Source organism: Nicotiana tabacum, chromosome 2 (genome assembly GCF_000715075.1).
Source record: "Nicotiana tabacum cultivar K326 chromosome 2, ASM71507v2, whole genome shotgun sequence".
Classification (NCBI taxonomy): Eukaryota; Viridiplantae; Streptophyta; class Magnoliopsida; order Solanales; family Solanaceae; genus Nicotiana; species Nicotiana tabacum.
In genome coordinates, this window is record NC_134081.1 from 80,844,169 (window position 1) to 80,864,491 (window position 20,323).

Sequence of the window (20,323 nt, forward strand, 5' to 3'; positions counted from 1 at the left end):
AGAGCAAACTATGAGCTATAAAGCTACTTATAGATGCTTCACTAATTATAACTCCTAGCGTCAAGCCCTTTAAACTAATTGTGGCCTAATAAATATGTAGATTACGTGTTTCCCATTTTATAATTGACACGAGGGTCGAGTATATTATTGGTTTAAAAGAAGCCAAAATTGCAAAACATTATTTATACAATTTTTTTCTCCCACTTCTTTTTTGAGTTTAATTCTTTATTGTAACATTATAAACTAATTTTTGCACTATCAATTCACCTAATACATGTATCCTTGATTTGTAGAATAATAAGGAACATAAAACAAGAAGCTGGTAATGTGCTAAAACATAATTACATTGATATGTATATTGTCAGTGTATATAAATTATATTTTTTTTATTTTTCAATTATTTTAATCATCTCACTTGACTTTTTAACCTTCATCTAATCCAATTTATTTATATAAGCTGCATTACCAAAAGATACCCTTAAATTTAATGACCAAACTACCCCTACAAAACATCTATATATAGTAGGTAGTGCCTAACTCAATTGACCTAAATACCCAAGTCCAAGTAATTACACTTCAAATCAAGAACAAGAAGCCGGCAAGTTGGACTATTTCCCGGAGATTCCAAAAAACACACATAAACCGGTCAACCGCCCAACTCAAAATACATACTACTAACACAAGTACAACCCAACATTTTCCCATTCTTAATTTTTTGTCGTGCGTCGTGAACGAAATAGAAAATTGTTCCAAACAGAACATCCAAAAAGAAGAAGACTACCAAATTGTGGAAACCAAAATTAGCTCCTATGTATTTTTCCTCAATATGGCTCAAAACATCCATAGAGTAATAGCAGAAAGATGACTAATCTCTGCCGGAAAATCGTTCATGTGAATATTAGGTGGAAGATATTTGATAAAGTTTCAATATTTAGAGAGTTTTTTCGTTTCATTTGGGAAAGAATTTTGATTTGCTCAACTGGCCGGACGCCGGTAAGAAAGTACCGCCGTTTGTCTCGAAGAGCTGCAACTCCGTCAATGGAGGAAAGTGAAGAGTACTACGGTGAAAATGATCCGTTGACTGCAACTTGTAGTGGGTATGATAGTGATTCAGATTTAGTTACCTTGAAGATCAGTATTTTGGGTGATTGCCACATTGGTAAAACTAGTTTTGTGGTAAGTTTAACTTAATCTCTTTCTAGCCTTACTATGTTATTGTTACTCTTTTAGTCTTTTTTCTAACTGTGTTCGGATAATCCTGTTGTTTCTTTCGATTTGGTTTCATATTATTTTGCTGGTGTTATGGTGATATTGCGATTTTATTTTTTCTTCTGAGTCGAGTTTCTATCAGAAACTCTACGTACAAGTTACTCTAGCCAGACCCCACTCGTGCTAGTTTATTTTTTGGTGTTGCTGTTATTATTATTCGGATCAGTTTATTGCACATCTCGACTCATACTCCATCAAGTATATGTTATCTCTTACTGGTACAACTATATAATAATATTGTCGATCAAAACTTAGGCAGATAGAGAACAAAATCACCGTGTGGCATTTTTTTTTTCTAGTGAGATTTGAATTCTGATGATCTCCTAGGACCTTTTTTTACTGACCACAAGTCTAAAACTCTATGGCGTTACGGTTACTATGTTTGTTCTTATGCTTAAACCAAGAAACAACCTTTTTCTGATACTTTTTTGGATTTTCTTTTTCCCAGATTAAGTATGTAGGGGATGAAGAAGAAAAGAGATGTTTGCAGATGAACGGACTGAATTTGATGGATAAAACTTTAGTTGTACGAGGTGCAAGAATTGCATTTAGAATATGGGATGTGGGAGGTATGTTCATTAATTTCTAATTCCTTAATCTGGTTAGCTGATTTTGAGTTCTTGTTTTATTAAGTTTTGGCCAAATTTGACACTTCTAAGGTGGTAACTGTAGCTTGAATGAAATGAATGATTTGTGTTTTGAATTTTCAAACTTGGGTGTAGGTGATCATAGCTCACTTGATCAGATTCCAATTGCTTGTAAAGATGCTGTCGCCATTCTCTTTATGTTTGATCTCACTAGCCGGAGTACATTGAACAAGTATGTCACTTTAATCAGATAGCTTTGTTATGCTGCTGTTAATGCAGAGAAGTTAAACTCCGTTATTAAAAGGTTTCGTTTCTCTTTTGTGCAATTGCAGTGTGATAAGTTGGTATAGTGAAGCAAGAAAGTGGAATCAGGTGCGAAACTTGACTTGTGTTTCAAATTAATGTTGTTTTCTTGAAAAGGAGTAAACTTTAGAACCAAGAATTATATTTACTTATTAACAAATCTAGCAAAAGTTGGATGAGACTTTTACTAGCCAGTAGCAAATATTCCTTTTCTTTTCACCAAACAAAAAAGTAGTAGTACTCCACAGCAATATAACTACAGTGGTTGGGGCTTTATTGATAGTTTGATACATTGAAGTAAAGCTAAAAGGGAATTGAGTAATGAAAGTGGTTGGAACTACTTTCACTCCTTTAAAAAAAAGTAGCCAATGACATTAGTTAGAGTAGTACTTCAGTAACTTAATCAGTTAGGCTCATTTGATTTGAATAATTGAAGCTTAATGCCACCTTAAATGGTTATTAGTGATTACCAAAACTTGATTGGCTTTAACTTTCAAGAAGAATTATTGAGAATGAATTAAACAACAATTATGATGAAATGACCACTTAGTTCAGTTGTTCTTTACCAATGAAATTCTGATTTAATACTCCCTCCGTCTCATATTATGTGTCGTGTTTCTCTTTTACACTCCTCTTAAGAAATTAGGAAAGGGATTAGACTATTCTAACCTTATTTATGTCCTAAGATATAATCTCTTTTCATTGAATATTTATTCTATTTATGTGTTATCTCTATCTTCAAGAACAATTATTACTAAGGGTAAAAAAGAAAAAAATAATCAATTTTGTCTTGAACTTCTAAAATGACAAATAATTTGAGACAACTATTTTTAGTAACCATGATTATAAATTTGAGACGGAGGGAGTATGTATTAGACTATTACTACTCCTTCTGGTCCACTTTAATTGCCTTTTTGGCCTTTTTCACACATATTAAAGAATTCACATTTTAACATTATTAACAATAAAATTGACCATGTTAACCTTTACTATTTCTTTAATTTGTTCATTGAAGATATAACAGATACTCCAAGACTCTTTACTCCAAAGGCAACTTTGGGAAAAAGAATAATTCCTTCTTGATATCTGAAAAAATTAAATATTGTAGATCACAAAAAAGGGGCAAAAAAATCAATTAAAATGGACCCGGGGAATAGTAAAGATTACCATTGCTCTTCTAGATAATGATGGATGGAACATTAGTGTTCAAATATGCATTATTTGTAGACTTAAAAGCCTTGTTAGCTAAGCTAATTTCTTTTTCTAGAAGTCTAATCTTTTGCTTCTACAATTGAAAACTACAGACTGCTATTCCCATACTAATTGGGACCAAATTTGATGATTTTGTACGGCTTCCACTGGACATTCAGTGGACTGTGGTGACACAGGTACAAATCTGATCAATATAGCACTAAATTTATTCCTCATCTTTCTTCTAAATCATTAAAAATACCAGAATCTTATGTATATGTATCATTACTTGATGAATTTTAAAGCTTTGAAATTGAATGTGTATTACAGAAAATACCTACACACAGATGTTTATATCAAACTAACAAACGCATGACACGTGCCTTTATGCACCTTTACTAGTCAAGATTATTTAATCTATAACTATCTCAATTTACTACTTAACCATGGTAAACTTATGGATTTCGTGTAAACATGGCTAGCTTTTCTCTTCTTCCGAATTACCATATCTTCATGTTTGTACACTTTTCCTCTTTGCCAGGTGATTTCAAACGTCAAACCTTTGTATGCTAGTTTCTTTTCGCGTTGGCGTCATAAACAAGCATAAACTGAAAAGAATGTGATAGCATTTGCTTTATCAACAGAATTTCCTTGTTTTAATTTCAAAACCTTTTTTTAAAAGAAAAATAAATAATAAGAAAGGAACTTGTCTTTGGGTTATAGACTTATAGTTATAGAACATTGGTGAGGAGAGTAATAGTCATCCTCCGCCCAACCACAAGGTCCGACCCCCCTCCCCCAACCCAAGAAAACAAATGCTAGTAGGATAGTATATATGAATCAGGAGTTTAGAACGCGTTCAAAAGAACCACCAGCTCAAACTATATAGAGATATAATTAGATCATATTCTGATTTTACATGTTGAGAATTGGTGAAATGGTATTTCTGCAGGCAAGGGCATATGCAAAGGCAATGAAAGCAACTCTCTTCTTCTCGAGTGCAACTCATAACATCAATGTGAATAAGATCTTCAAGTTTATCATGGCAAAACTCTTTAACTTGCCTTGGACTGTCCAGAGGAATCTTACTATTGGTGAACCAATTATTGACTTCTAGATTAGAGTTACTCTGCTCTTCCTACTGCTGCTGTTACATTCTGTTGTAGATACAGACCTCATTTTGACACTCTTTTCTTTTGGCCGTTGCCAGAAAAAGGGAGAACAGGACGAAGAAAAGAGTTGCGCATTCTTTAACTTGTAATATTGCATTCCTTTTCACCTTTTTTTTTCTTGATAATTGGTAAAACTGTGGATTCACACTTTTTTTTTTTTCTTCCTTTTTTTAAAAATTTTGGGAGTGAAAGTTGAAGGTAATTTTTAGTAGACAACATAGAAAAGTTTAATGAAGTGCAGAGATGTTTGTTGCTAGAACACCTCCGGAAGGTTAAGACATATATACGTGGATTTAAGGGTCCTACTGGACGACAATCATAGCCTAAATGTACATACTAACGATAAATGGCTAGTACGTATCAATTAATTTCATCTATTATTATAAGTTTTGATCTATTGCTAAACCTAAACATGCTCCTAAGCATACATTACTTGACAAAATCAGAGAATACAACAACAACCATCCAGTATAATCTCACTAGTGGGGTCTGGGGAGACCTTATCCCAACCCTGGGGTAGAGAGGCTGTTTCTAATAGACCCTCGGCATCCTTCCCTCCAAGAACTCCCCACCTTGCTCTTGGGGTGACTCGAACTCACAACCTCTTGGTTGGAAGTGGAGGATGCTTACCATCAGAGCAACCCACCTTATCGTCAAAATCAAAGAATGATTTAAAATTTTCCTTCTGTGTATTCAATGTATTCATCACAATACACACCTACGTCTATACAAGAATAATGAATATATTTAGATATTAGCCAGTACTTATTTTTGTTTAATCCCAAATATTTGAACTAAAAAATTAAAATTCAGGACAATAATATTTTGTTTAAAAAATATTTATTATAAAACAAAAAATACATAATAAAATACTAAAAAATAAAAAAATTGTTATAAATATAGAAAAAACAATGGAGAAAATTTTCAATATATCTAGTAATAATATAACACATAAAAGAGTAAATATTTTTATTAAAAAAGTAACATAAAAACTAATTAAAATTATAAAAATGCATAAAAATTAATAAAAAATAGGTAAAATACATAATATTATTATAAAAATATATAGATGACCAACCACCAATAACCATGATGCACTTCCATTGTGACTCCGATTTGAAACCACCACCGCCAACTACCAAGCATCAACCAATTGTCGCCGATCACTACCGCTCGAACCATTCATAAATAGTAGTCCTTTAGAGTGGTTACCTGATGTCATTTCTACATACTTAGCTGAGTAGGCCCATAAGGACAGCTTCACCAAGAAGGCCCAAAAGTAAAATCTGGACGCATTTTCCATTCCTCCTTACAAAACAAATGGAGTAGTATTTAATAAGTAGAAAAAATGGATCCTATAACAACACATAACAAGAATTGACACTTTTTTAGCCTTATATTATGTTTGGCAAAGATACCCCTAAATAATTGGCATTATATAGCCAAATCTAAAAAAAATTACTCTCTTTTATATTTTCTCTCAAAAAAAATTACACGCTTATTTTGGCTTCCCACCCCTTTTCTCTCCTTGTATTTCTTCTTCCATCTCTTCTCTTTTCTCTCATAGTTTTGCAAAAATTCTTGTAAATTATGCAAAAAAATTCAGTGGGATAAAAAGGTAAGGTTGATCTCACATCAAAGAAAATCAGAAGCAAAAACTAAGAGAGAGAAATTATATTTCAACTTTGTTTTTCTTCTCTCTTCTTTTTTTGATTGGATTGAATGAGTGGGTGTGATTGAAATTAGTTGAAAATACCTAAACGAGCCTATATACAAAATTTGAGCAAGATTAGCAAAAACTAAGAGAGAAAAAATATATTTCAACTTCGTGTTTCTTCTCTCTTCCTTTTTTTGTTTGGATTGAACGAGTGGGTGTGATTGGAATTGGTTGAAAATGGCTAAACAAGGCTATATATAAAATTTGAGCAAGATTAAAAGTGATTTAGACCGGTTTTAAGTAAAAAATTAGAGCTAAAAATCCAACTAACACATGTATCATACTTGCACTTGTCAGTTCAGAACAAATGAAAACCCTAGCCACCTTGTCCTTCCTTCTTTCTTTCTCTGTCCAAAACTCCATTGGAGACTTCACCATTTTTTATTCCCCTCTCTCAAGTTGGGGGAGGAGGAAAGCACTATCATTATTCTATTTTCTCATAACATTGTAATATGGCAGATGGACCCGACGACATCGCTGGCCTTATTCTGTCAAAATTACCCGTGAATTCTCTGTTACGATTCAAGTGTGTTTCTAAGCCATGGCGTTCTTGGATTTCAAGTCCAAACTTTCAGTTCTTGGATCAACAACGACGAGAAAGTCGAGCCGTCATAATTGTGCACGCCGACCGGCTTCCTGTGTTGAAATTGGCAAAAGTCCCACATCGGTGGATGACAATTTTGAATGGGAATTTCACCCTATAAAAGGAGGCCTAATGTTTAGGATTTAAACACACCTCTCATTTGCATTTTTTATCTTCTTTAAGGCATTTGTATCTTCTCTCTTTAGTATTATTTCATTTGTAATTTTGGAGTGGAATAAAATATTAATTGTGTTCGAGGAAGTAAGCAAATTGGCCGAACCTCGTAAATTCTGGTGTTCTTTTATTGTTGTCTTATTGTCTTGTTTATTATTTAGTGGTTGTCATAATTTTTGGTATAGTAGTTGTGACTCATTCACACTATATACATTTGGCTTCCGCAACAATTGGTATCAGAGCCAAGGTACTGTCTAAGTATGCTCTGTGGTTGCAGCATAGTCTGATCTTCCACATCAGAAAAGATCTATCTTGGTAACTGAGTCAAGGTTCTGTCTGAGTATGCTCGGTGGTTGCAGCTTAGTCTGATCTTCCACACCAGAAAGGAAATAATCTTGATTTGTGTCGTCAGCTACTAAATAATATTTGTGTCAAAATGGGAGTCAGTAAACAAGAAGAATCTACATCAAGTGTCAATAATACGTCATCGTTGGCATCTTCGCTTATGACAAGAATTGTGTCAAATGCGAAATTTGCGGTAGAAATTTTTGACGGGTCAGGACATTTTGGGATGTGGCAAGGCGAGGTTTTAGATGTTCTTTTTCAACAAGGGCTAGATCTTGCCATTGAAGAAAAGAAGCCAGATATTATTGGAGAAGAAGATTGAAAAATTATCAATCGTGTTGCTTGCGGTACCATTCGATCCTATCTTGCTAGAGAGCAGAAATATCCATAAACAAAGGAAACTTCTGCAAGTAAATTATGGAAAGCACTAGAGGATAAATTTTTGAAGAAAAACAGTCAAAATAAATTGTACATGAAGAAGAGACTGTTTCGTTTCACCTATGTTCTTGGTACCACAATGAATGAACATATCACCAGTTTCAATAAGTTGGTCACAGATTTGGCAAAATATGGATGCAACTTTTGATGATGGTGACTTGGCCTTGATGTTGTTGGGGTCACTTCCTAATGAGTACGAGCACCTTGAAACTACTCTACTCCATGGAAATGACGAAATTTCTCTCAGAGAAGTTTGTTCGGCTTTGTACAGATATGAACAAAGAAAGGGAGAAAAACAGAAGGGCGGAGAAGGAGAAGCACTAATTGTGAGGGGTCGTCCTCAAAATCAAACGAGGACTAAGAAGGGAAGATCCAAGTCGAGATCTAGACCCAGCAAAGATGAATGTGCCTTTTGTCGAGAAAAGGGGCACTGGAAGAAAGACTGTCCGAAGTTGAAGAATAAGGTCAGACATAACAATGGAAAGGCCATTATGGATTCAAATGTAGCTGATTGTGATGATTCAGACTTCTCATTAGTTACAACAGAGTTATCAACATCATCAGACATATGGTTGATGGACTCGGCTTGTAGCTATCATATGTGTCCCAACAAGGACTGGTTCGTGAATTTTCAAGAAGGAGAATATGGAGTCATCCACACAGCGGATAACAGCCCTCTTACCTCATATGGCATTGGTTCAATAAGATTAAGGAGCCATGATGGAATGATCAGAACATTAACAGATGTTCGATATGTACCGGGTTTGAAGAAGAATCTCATCTCTGTGGGAGCCCTAGAATCAAAAGGGTTCAAAATCATTGCAGAAAATGGAGTGATGAGAATATGCTCCGGTGCACTAGTGGTAATGAAGGCCAATCGGAAGAACAATAACATGTACTGCTATCGTGGTAGCACAGTTATTGGGACAGCAACAGTGACATCCAGTGATGACAAAGAGGCAGAAGCAACCAGGCTATGGCACATGCGCTTGGGACATGCTGGAGGGAAATCCTTGAAAGCTCTATCTAATCAAGGATTGTTAAAAGGCGTAAAGACTTGCAACTTGGAGTTTTACGAGCATTGTGTCAAAGGAAAACAGACAAGGGTTAAATTTGGTACAGCGATCCATAATACTAAAGGCATTTTAGATTATGTACACTCTGATGTTTGGGGTGCTTCCAAAACACCTTCATTAGGTGGGAAGCACTATTTTGTAACCTTTGTTGATGATTTTTCCCGAAGAGTGTGGGTGTATACAATAAAGAGGAAAGATGAAGTGTTGGGAATTTTTCTCAAATGGAAAACGATGGTGGATAATTAAACAGGCAGGAGGATCAAGTGTATTCGCACAGACAATGGAGGTGAATACCAAAATGATCATTTCAATAAGGTCTGTGAAAATGATGGCATCGTCCGACACTTCACTGTCAGAAATGCACCACAACAGAATGGAGTGGCAGAACGTATGAACCGGACTTTACTGGAGAAGGTACGGTGTATGTTGTCCAATGCTGGCTTGGGCAAAGAATTTTGGGCTGAGGCAATTACATATGCATGTCACCTCATTAATCGTCTACCATCTGTTGCTATTGATGGCAAGACACCATTTGAAAAATGGTATGGAAAACCTGCTATAGATTATGACTCTTTGCACGTGTTTGGCTCAATTGCATACTATCATGTGAAAGAGTGAAAAATTGGATCCGAGAGCAAAGAAGGCTATATTTATGGGGATTACTTCTGGAGTCAAAGGATACCGCTTATGGTATCCAGAGACAAGGAATATTATATTCAGCAGAGATGTTACCTTTGATGAATCTGCCATAACAGATAAGGTGATAGTTGAAGATGTCAAACAAACTGGTGGTGCATCAAAGCAGGTGGAGTTTGAGGGAAAATTTATTTTTCCTACACAAGAAGCAGAGGAGGAAACTCATGAAGATTACCCTCTGGAAGAAGAGCCAGTAGAAAGGGAGATTCCAACTCAGGAACCTCGACAACAACTTGAATCAATAGCAACCAGCAGGCCAAAAAGGACAATAACGAAACCTGTTCGTCTCATAGAGACGGTTGCTTGTGCAGCTGATGGTGTTCCTACCACTTATAAAGACGCAATCCAAAATTCAGAAGAAGATAAGTGGAGAATTACCATGAATGAAGAAATGCAATCCCTTCATCAGAATCATACATGGAAATTGGCCAATCTCCCGAAGGGAAAGAAAGCAATTGGGTGCAAATGGGTATTTGCAAAGAAAGAAGGATTTCCTAACCAAGAAGATGTTCGCTACAAAGCAAGATTGGTGGCCAAAGGATATGCTCAAAAGGAGGGAATTGATTATAATGAAGTATTTTCTCCAGTTGTAAAACATTCCTCCATTAGAATTATGTTGGTTTTGGTAGCACAGTTGGATTTGGAACTAGTTCAGATGGATGTAAAAACTGCATTTTTACATGGAAACTTGGAGGAGGAAATCTACATGACTCAGCCAGAAGGATTCAAAGTTGCTGGAAAAGAAAATATGGTATGCAAACTTGAAAAATCGTTGTACGGATTGAAACAATCTTCTAGACAATGGTACAAGCGATTTGACAAGTTTATGTTACGGCAAGGGTACAAGAGAAGCAAATACGATCATTGTGTGTATTTGCGCAAACTTAATGAATGGTTCCTTTGTATATCTTCTCCTATATGTTGATGATATGTTGATAACTTCCAAGAATTCGGAAGAAATTGATAAGTTGAAGATTCAACTGAAGGAGGAGTTCGAGATGAAGGATCTGGGTGAGGCAAAGAAAATTCTTGGCATGGAGATAATAAGAGATAGACGTTCCAAGAAACTCTGTTTATCTCAGAAAGAATATTTGAAGAGAGTACTACAGCGTTTTGGCATAGATAAGAAGACTAAGCCAATTAGTACGCCACTTGCTCCCCATTTTAAGCTAAGTACTACTATGTCGCCAAAGGATGAAACTGAACAAGAGTATATGTCAAGGGTACCATACGCAAATGATGTTGGTAGCTTGATGTATGCAATAGTTTGTACGAGACCTGACATTTCACAAGCCGTTGGAGTTATTAGCAGATATATGCATAATCGAGGAAAGGAGCATTGGCAAGCTGTGAAATGGATTCTACGGTATATTCATAGTACTATAGATGTTGGGTTAGTTTTTGAGCAGGAAGGCAATCGGTCTGTAGTTGGATATTGTGACTCAGATTTTGCGGGTGATCTGGACAAACGAAGGTCAACTACTGGTTATGTGTTTACTTTTGCAAAGGCACCAGTTAGTTGGAAGTCTACTTTGCAGTCAACAGTTACTTTGTCTACAACAGAGGCAGAGTACATGGCTATTACAGAGGCTGTGAAGGAGGCAATTTGGCTTCAGGGGTTGCTAAAGGAGCTTGGTATTGAACAAAAAAATATTATAATTTTTTATGATAGTCAAAGTGCTATTCAATTAGCGAAGAACCAAGTTTATCATGCAAGGACGAAGCACATTGATGTTTGGTATCATTTCGTACGAGAAATCATAGAAGAAGGTGGAGTCACGGTGAAGAAAATTCATACTACGGAGAACCCTGCTGATATGCTGACAAAAGTGGTGACTGCGGTCAAGTTTCAACATTGTTTGGATTTGATCAACATTGTTGAACACTAAAGATTGAAGATGAAGACACAACCAAAATTTGTTATTGAGAGAAAATTGAAGATGTGGAATTTTGCCAAGGTGGAGATTTGTTGAAATTGACAAAAGTCCCACATCGGTGGATGATAATTTTGAATGGGAATTTCACCCTATAAAAGAAGGCCTAATGTTTAGGATTTAAACACACCTCTCATTTGCCTTTTTTATCTTCTTTAAGGCATTTGTATCTTCTCTCTTTAATATTATTTCACTTGTAATTTTGGAGTGGAATAAAATATTGATTGTGTTCGAGGAAGTAGGCAAAATTGGCCGAACCTCGTAAATTCTGGTGTTCTTTTATTGTTGTCTTATTGTCTTGTTTATTATTTAGTGGTTGTCATAATTTTTGGTATAGTAGTTGTGACTCATTCACACTATATACATTTGGCTTCCGCAACATCCTGGACCCACCTTTCACTACATAAACCAACAACTCAATGAAGAAAAACTCAGCAGCCCTTTGGATGAGAATATCATTTTTGATTATACTCATAGTAGGATTTTGGGTTCTTGTGATGGTCTCCTATTAATACGCGTGAATGAGGATATGTTTTTCTTGTGGAATCCTACGACTCGATTATGCACTAAAACAGTGATTAAGTACAATTTTGATATATGATATTATTTCCCACAAGGCGGGCTTTGTTTTGACTCCTCCAAGAATATTTACAAAGCTGTGATGTTTACTTTGGATAAGTTTGTTATGGTTGCTAGTCTTAAGGAGGACGACAAAACGTGGAGGAGAGTCGATTTGCCTTACGATGATTTCCACTCAGTGAAAGATGGGATTACATTCCATGGACGACTTCACTGTAGGATAAATTCATATGAAAATCCTTATAGAGTTATTTGTTTTGATCCCATCTCTGAAAATTTCCATATGTTTCCAATTCCCGAGCCACCTAAGCATAAAGACATTGATTGTGAAATAGGTGGTTTAGGAGTTTTAGATGATTGTCTTTGCATGAGTCGTGGTTTTATTTGTGATTATAATTACGGCATTGAGATATGGAGTAAAGGAATCATGGACATCCTTATTTAACATAAAGGACCGATGCTTTGATCCTTATGCCGAGTTTGCAGTATTGCCCATTACCGCCGCATACAATGGAGAAGTTGCTTTGCTAATTGACGATCATAAAATTAAACTTGTTGTATACAATCCTAAGAATGATGAAATGCGAGACCTTTTTGTTGTCGAGTATATGTGTGGCTCTATATCAGCCTTCACATATACGCTAAGCTTGAAAGATACATTACTGTAGTGACGACCGGCGCAAAAAGTATTTGGATTGCCGGCGCCCGTGCATATATATATATAGAGAGTGTGTGTTTTTGGTCTGACGGATCTACCTTCTGCTTAATTATCTTCTTTTGTTCTAAGCATAACAAAAGAAAATACAAGAAATTGAGTTGCTCAGAAAAAGTAAAGTAGCTATAGCCTGTAACATGAATTCTTTGATAAGCTCCTCTTTTTGTGCTTATTTATATCTCTTCAGGAGTTTGCTTCAAAACTTCAATTATTGATCTCGCTATAACTTCGCTAGCCAATTTCTGCTGCTGACCAACATGTTAATGATTGCATTTCCAGTACTTTTTAGCTCATTAGGAATAGCCTCAATTGCATACTCTGGATTCTGGAGGAATAGAATTAAATTTGTGCACAGGAATTCTTGTATGTTAATGGGTTTTTTGTTTGACAAATAGGAAGTAGTTATATTACTATTAGCTGCGTACAGAAATATTACAAACCATATATAGTTATGCCACACATTGATTGCCAAGTCTAGCCAAAAAACTGTTACAAACTGCCAAGTCTGCTCTTCCTACAGCTGTAAGCCTGTTTAACATTCTGTTGTAAATATCAATTTCAATTTTTACACTTCTTTTCTTTTGACCTATGGCCAGGAAAAGGTAGAAAAGGACTGAAAAAGAGACTAGTAAATTCTTTAACACTGCAGGCAAAGGGGATTTTAGATAGAGTTGATTTTTTTCCAAGATCACATGTGTCTTTTTCATTTATCATTTTAAGCATGATCAAGATTACTATAAATTTTATATTACACGGACCATGAAAACAACTTTTCTTTTGGTATAACCATTTCGTATCCACCAGACTAATAATAGAAGTACTCCTTACTAAGACTTTCTCCATTAGAAGATGAACAGGAACAATTGTGTGTCAAATATTTTTAAAAGAACCAAAAGGTTTATAGTTGTTAAGTATTTATGCTTTCTGTCACACGTTTGTATTAGAATATAAGTGTGATATTAACCATAAGAAAGGCAATTCTCTCTGCCGGTCGATGAATTACAACATCAGGTCTTGGCAATATAAGCAAATAAAGCAACACTTACTGCCTCCATTAAAAGAAAGAACAGAACGATTCAACAAAAAGCTCAGCCTCAACTAATGAGTTCAAAAGCCTATTAGTTCTGACATAAAATTTGAGATTACATTTATTTCGTGTTTAATTATTGATATTAATTAAAATGGTATAAATCTATATCAAAATTTTGGGATTGGATCCCCTACGGTAATATTTTGTCCATTGATCTTCAATGGAGTGTTTGATATGTGCCATGTAGACAAAAAATAATCAATGGTTTGGATTGTTCTATTATTCAAAATAAGTTTTTAGGCAACACTATTACTTTTAATTTCAAACTATTGAAGTTGTTTTTTCTGATTACAAAATATTGAGTGTGCATCATTGTAGTATAAAGTTGTTTATAATTCTAATAAACTTGTATTCTGTTCCATTTTTTCATAATTCCTTTTTTTTTGTTTGGCGATTCCCAATAATTCATTTTTCTGTTACCAATGTCAAAATCAACTAAAAGTTTTTCTTTCAGCTGAAAATTTAATAAATTCAAATAGCACTAAAGTTTATAGAATAAAACTATATAAATTAGTACGTCAGAAATTACATGTTATGTTAAAAAGCATTCACTTTTTATACAACTAAACTACAATTAAGAGAGAACCCCTAATTTCAGTAATTGCCTTAAAGGAGAAACTATTTAGTATTTGAATGAAAATAATTTGAACAGTTCTGAACAGATAAAAGAGGATTGATAAGTCGACTCGAATCAACACATTCGTTTTTCTTGGCTATCGTATGACTTCTCTGGCAATATTTAATGATCTTGAATTTGGACCATAGATTGTTGTGAATCCTTAACCTACACCCTTTAGCAGTAAAGGTCTTGGCTATATCCTCCAATCTTCTAAAATCAGTGCATCCATCTGCAGTTGGGAAACACGACTTATTCCCAGCACCCCAATGGTACTTTTTATTAGAGTCATTATACCCCCAAAAGAAATCTGAAAATTAATTTTCAAATCGTTTTAGAATAACGTTTGGAGGGGAAATTGCAGCCATTATATGCAAATACTGGATTGTAATACATGTTTAATCAGTATCCATTATATGCAAATACTGGATTGTAATACATGTTTAATCAGTATAGCCCTTCCTCCCAGGGATAATAGCCTACCCTACCACCCTTGAGTTTTGTGCAGAAGTCTAGTATCCATGTGTGCAAAGAAATTAATTTTCTTCCTTCCACAATATATAGGACAACCAAGATATTTGAAAGGGAAGTGGTGGTGCTTGTAACTCGCCACTCTCTAAATTCTATCCCTTATAGATTGAGAAGTGTGAGAAAGAAACTTTTTTCATAATCATTTTCATTGACCTCTTTTGACAAGAGAAAAAGATGACTATATCATCAGCATAACAAAGATGGTTAACTTGAGGACCTTTCTTACTCATAGAAAAACCCACAACCTTCCTTTTCATGTAGGCAATTAAGAGAACTTAAAAGAGCTTCAGCGGCTATGATAAAGAGAGATGGTGAGAATGGATCACCATGTTCCAGGCCCCTAGTAGAGTGGAAGAAACCGTGTCTAGAGCCATTGATTAGAATGGAGTACCAAACATCTTCCACTAGCCTATATATAAGGTTAATAAAGTCTTCTGAAAATCCCAACTCTCCCATGGTGGCTGTTAGGAAATTCCGTGATATCTTATTGTGAGCACTTAATTTTTTCCCACATGAAAATTACTCCTAAAAATAGTCAAAAAATATTTTCAATGGTTTTTATGAATTTTAGGAGTTTTTTATTTATTTGGTTTTGCATTTATTCGCATTGTTTATGCATGCTAGTAATATCTTAAATCATAAAAATCATAAAAAATGTTCAAATCTTAATTTCATAACCTTTTAGATTTTAAATTGCATTTTACCAAAAATGTTGACCGAAGTCAACTAAAATCAACTTTTAAGGCAAAAATTCTTATTTTCATTAGTTTTCAACATAAAAGCTTTTCGAAAACCTGCTCGGCCTGCGCACGTAAATTGAGGAGGGTAAAATGAGATTTTAAAGGCTTAAGAGCACATATTCGAGTTCTAAAATATAAGATGACCTTTTGGGTCATCACAATCTCCACTTCTAAAACAACAGTTCGTCCTCAAACTGACATAGAAAAGTACATGGGCTGGTGAAAAGGTGGGGATATCTACTCCGCATATCGGACTCGGACTCCCAAGTAGCTGCCTCAATAGGATGACCTCTTCATTGCACTCGAACTGAAGGGTAACTCTTTGATCTCAACTGGCGAACTTGTCGGGCTAGAATTGCCACGACACCTCCTCGTAAGTCAAATCCTTGTCCAACTGCACAGAGCTGAAATCTATCACATGGGACGGATCACCGTGATACTTTCGAAGCATGGACACATGGAATACTGGATGAACATCTGCTAAACTAGGTGGTAACGCAAGCTTGTAAGCCATCTCTCCCACTCTCTCTAGAATCTTAAAATGTCCGATATACCTAGGGCTAAACTTGCTCTTCTTTACGAACCTCATTACACCCTTCATGGGTGATACCCGAAGTAACACTCTCTCTATGACCATGAATGCAACATCACGATCTCTACGGTCGGCATAACTCTGATGCCTGGACTGAGCTGTGAGAAGTCGATCTGGAATAATCTTGACCTTATCCAAGGCATCCTGTACTAAGTCTGTGCCCAACAACCGAGCCTTTCCCAGCTCGAACCACCCAACTAGCGACCGACACCGCCTACCATATAATGCCTCACATAGAGCCATCTGAATGCTCAACTGGTAGCTGTTATTATAAGCAAACTCCGCAAGTGGTAAGAAATGATCCCAAGAACCTCCAAAGTCTATAACACAAGCGCGAAGCATATCCTCCAATATCTTAATAGTGCGCTCTGACTGCCCGTCCGTCTGAGGATGGAATGCGGTGCTCAGCTCAACCCGAGTACCCAACTCACGTTGTACTATCCTCCAGAAGTGCGAGGTAAACTGTGTACCTCGGTCAGATATAATGGACACGGGCACACCGTGAAGACGGGCGATCTCACGAATATAAATCTCTGCTAACCGCTCCGAGGAATAGGTAACTGCCACCGGAATGAAGTGCGCTGACTTAGTCAGCCTATCCACAATAACCCATACGACGTCGAACTTTCTCTGTGTCCGTGGGAGTCAAACAACAAAGTCCATAGTGATACGCTCCCACTTCCCCTCAGGAATCTCCATCTGCTGAAGCAAACCACCAGGTCTCTGATGCTCATATTTTACATGCTGACAATTTAGGCACCGAGCTACGTAAGCAACTATATCTTTCTTCATCCTCCTCCACCAATAATGCTACCGTAGGAACTAGTAAATCTTGGCAGCGCTCGAGTGAATAGAATACCAAGAACTGTAAGCCTTCTCAAGGATCAACTCACGAAGCCCATCCACATTAGGCACACAAATACGACCATGCATCCTCAAAACTTCATCATCTCCAACAGTAACCTGCTTGGCACCACCGTGTCGCACTGTGTCTCTAAGGACAAGTAAATGAGGATCGTCATCCTGCCGATCTCTGATGTGCTCAAACAAAGAAGACCGAGCAACTGTACAAGCTAGAACACGGCTGGGCTCAGAAACATCTAACCTCACGAATTGGTTGTCCAAGGCCTGAACATCCAATGCAAGCGGTCTTTCACCAACTGGAATATATGCAAGGCTACCCATACTGACTGACTTTCTCTATTCAAAGCATCAGCCACCACATTGGCTTCCCGGAATGATACAATATGGTGATATCATAGTCTTTCAATAGCTCCAGCCACCTCCTCTGCCTCAAATTGAGTTCCTTATGCTTGAACAAATACTTCAAGCTCCGATGATCAGTGAATACCTCACATGGTACGCCGTAAAGGTAGTGCCTCCAAATCTTCAGCGTGTGAACAATGGCTGCCAGCTCTAGATCATGAACAAGGTTATTCTTCTCGTGAACCTTCAGCTGTCGTGAAGCATATGCAATAACCTTGCCACCCTACATTAATACCACACCCAGATCAATACGAGATGCGTCACAATATACTGTATAAGATCCTAAACCTGTGGGTAACACCAATACCGGTGCCGTGGTCAAAGCGGTCTTGAGCTTCTGAAAGCTCGCTTCACACTCGTCTGACCACCTGAACGGGGCACCCTTCTACGTCAATCTGGTCAGCGGGGCTGCTATGGATGAAAACCCCTCCACAAATCGACGGTAATAGCCCGCCAAACCCAGAAAACTACGGATCTCTATAGCTGATGTGGGTCTGGGCCAGTTCTAAACTGCCTCAATCTTCTTAGGATCCACCTGAATACCCCGTGCTGATACAACGTGACCCAAGAAAGCAACCGAACTCAACCAAAACTCGCATTTTGAGAACTTAACATATAACTGGTTGTCTTTCAGAGTCTGAAGAACGATCCGAAGGTGCTGCTCATGCTAGATATCATCAATAAACACAACCATAAAGGAATCTAAGTAGAGTTTGAACACCCGATTTATCAAATCCATGAATGTTGTTGGAGCATTTGTCAGCCCAAATGACATCACCAGAAACTCATAATGCCCATACCGAGTCCAAAAATTGTCGTAGGAATATCGGATGCCCTAATCCTCAACTGATGGTAGCCAGATCACAAAACAATCTTTAAAAATACTTTGGCACTCTGAAGCTGATCAAATAAATCATCAATCCTCGGCAATGGATATTTGTTCTTGATGGTGACTTTGTTCAGCAGCCGATAATCTGTACACATCCTTATCGATCCATCTTTCTTCTTTACAAACAACACGGGTGCACCCTAGGGCGAGACACTAGGTCTAATGAAGCCCTTATCAAGCAAATCTTGTAACTGCTCCTTCAATTCTTCAACTCTGGCGGGGCCATGCGATATGACAAAATGGAAATAGACTGAGTGCCCGAAGCCAAATCAAGGCAGAAATCAATAACCCTGTCGGGTGGCATCCCCGACAGGTATGCAGGAAAGACCTCTGGAAACTCACGAACAACCAGCACCGAATCCATGGGAGGAACCTCCGCACTAGAATCACGGCTATAAGCCAAATAAGCTAGACACCCCTTCTCAACTATATGCCGAGCCTTCACATAAGAGATAACCCTATTGGTAGAATGGCCAAAATTCTCTCTCCACTCTAATCGAGGCAACCCATGCAAGGCTAATGTCACCATCTTGGCGTGACAATCTAATATAGCATGATAAGGTGACAACCAATCGATACCCAGTATGACATCAAAATCAACCATGTCAAGAAGTAGAAGATCTACACGAGTCTCAAGACTCCCAATGGTGACCACACACGAACGATAAACATGATCTACAATAATAGCATCTCCCACTGGTGTGGACACATACACATTAGCACTCAAAGAATCACGGGGAACAACCAAAAATGAAGCAAAATATGATGACAAATATGAGTAAGTAGATCCCGGATCAAATAGAACTGAAGCATCTCTACTGTAAACTGAAACAGTACATGTGATAACAACGTCAGGCCTATCTGGGAAAGCATAACACCGGTGCTGGGCCCCACCACCCTGAACTACGTCCCTGGGACGGCCGCTAACGGCCTAACCTCTACCTCTAACAGTCTGGCCTCTATCTTTGGCTGCCTGACCCCTGCCTCTGGCTGGCTGAGCAACTGGTGCCGGAACCATGGCACGAGAACTCTGCTGCTGTGAGCTGCCCGTTGCCTGAGGGCAAAATCTAGCAATGTGCCTCGGATCACCACAAGTATAACATAACCTCGTTTGTTGTGACTGCCGACCCTGAAACTGACACTGTCGACCTGAATAACCACCCTGATAACTCTAGAGTGGAGGTGCACTAATAGGAGATGGTGGTGCACCGTAGGCTAGCTGGTCGAAATAATGCATCTGAGGGCCACGGCCACCTGAGGCACCGTGGGATGCCTGAAGCGCTGCATACTCTGGATTCTGGAGGAATAGAATTAAATTTGTGCACAGGAATTCTTGTATGTTAATGGTGGGTTTTTTGTTTGACAAATAGGAAGTAGTTATATTACTATTAGCTGCGTACAGAAATATTACAAACCATATATAGTTATGCCACACATTGATTGCCAAGTCTAGCCAAAAAACTGTTACAAACTGCCAAGTCTGCTCTTCCTACAGCTGTAAGCCTGTTTAACATTCTGTTGTAAATATCAATTTCAATTTTTACACTTCTTTTCTTTTGGCCTATGGCCAGGAAAAGGTAGAAAAGGACTGAAAAAGAGACTAGTAAATTCTTTAACACTGCAGGCAAAGGGGATTTTAGATAGAGTTGATTTTTTTCCAAGATCACAGGTGTCTTTTTCATTTATCATTTTAAGCATGATCAAGATTACTATAACTTTTATATTACACGGACCATGAAAACAACTTTTCTTTTGGTATAACCATTTCGTATCCACCAGACTAATAATAGAAGTACTCCTTACTAAGACTTTCTCCATTA

General features: G+C 37.2%; 1 protein-coding gene across 1 annotated transcript; it reads left to right on the plus strand.

Annotated features, from left to right (window-relative positions):
* The first annotated feature begins 552 nt into the window (after positions 1–552).
* Positions 553–4,672, plus strand: LOC107762249 (septum-promoting GTP-binding protein 1-like). Its single transcript, XM_016580597.2, has 6 exons — positions 553–1,176; positions 1,718–1,838; positions 1,992–2,088; positions 2,189–2,228; positions 3,464–3,547; positions 4,303–4,672. The coding sequence occupies exons 1-6, from the start codon at positions 862–864 to the stop codon at positions 4,465–4,467; spliced, it is 822 nt and encodes a 273-aa protein (XP_016436083.1). The 5' UTR covers positions 553–861; the 3' UTR covers positions 4,468–4,672.
* Positions 4,673–20,323: the final 15,651 nt, after the last annotated feature.

What these genes read in the sequence shown, in the direction of transcription:
- LOC107762249 (XM_016580597.2), top strand. Translation starts at nt 862, where the DNA reads ATGACTAATCTCTGCCGGAAAATCGTTCATGTGAATATTAGGTGGAAG. An exon ending in TAGAATATGGGATGTGGGAG is followed by an intron (nt 1,839 to 1,991) that starts GTATGTTCATTA and finishes ACTTGGGTGTAG; the next exon opens with GTGATCATAGCTCACTTGAT. An exon ending in AAGCAAGAAAGTGGAATCAG is followed by an intron (nt 2,229 to 3,463) that starts GTGCGAAACTTG and finishes TGAAAACTACAG; the next exon opens with ACTGCTATTCCCATACTAAT.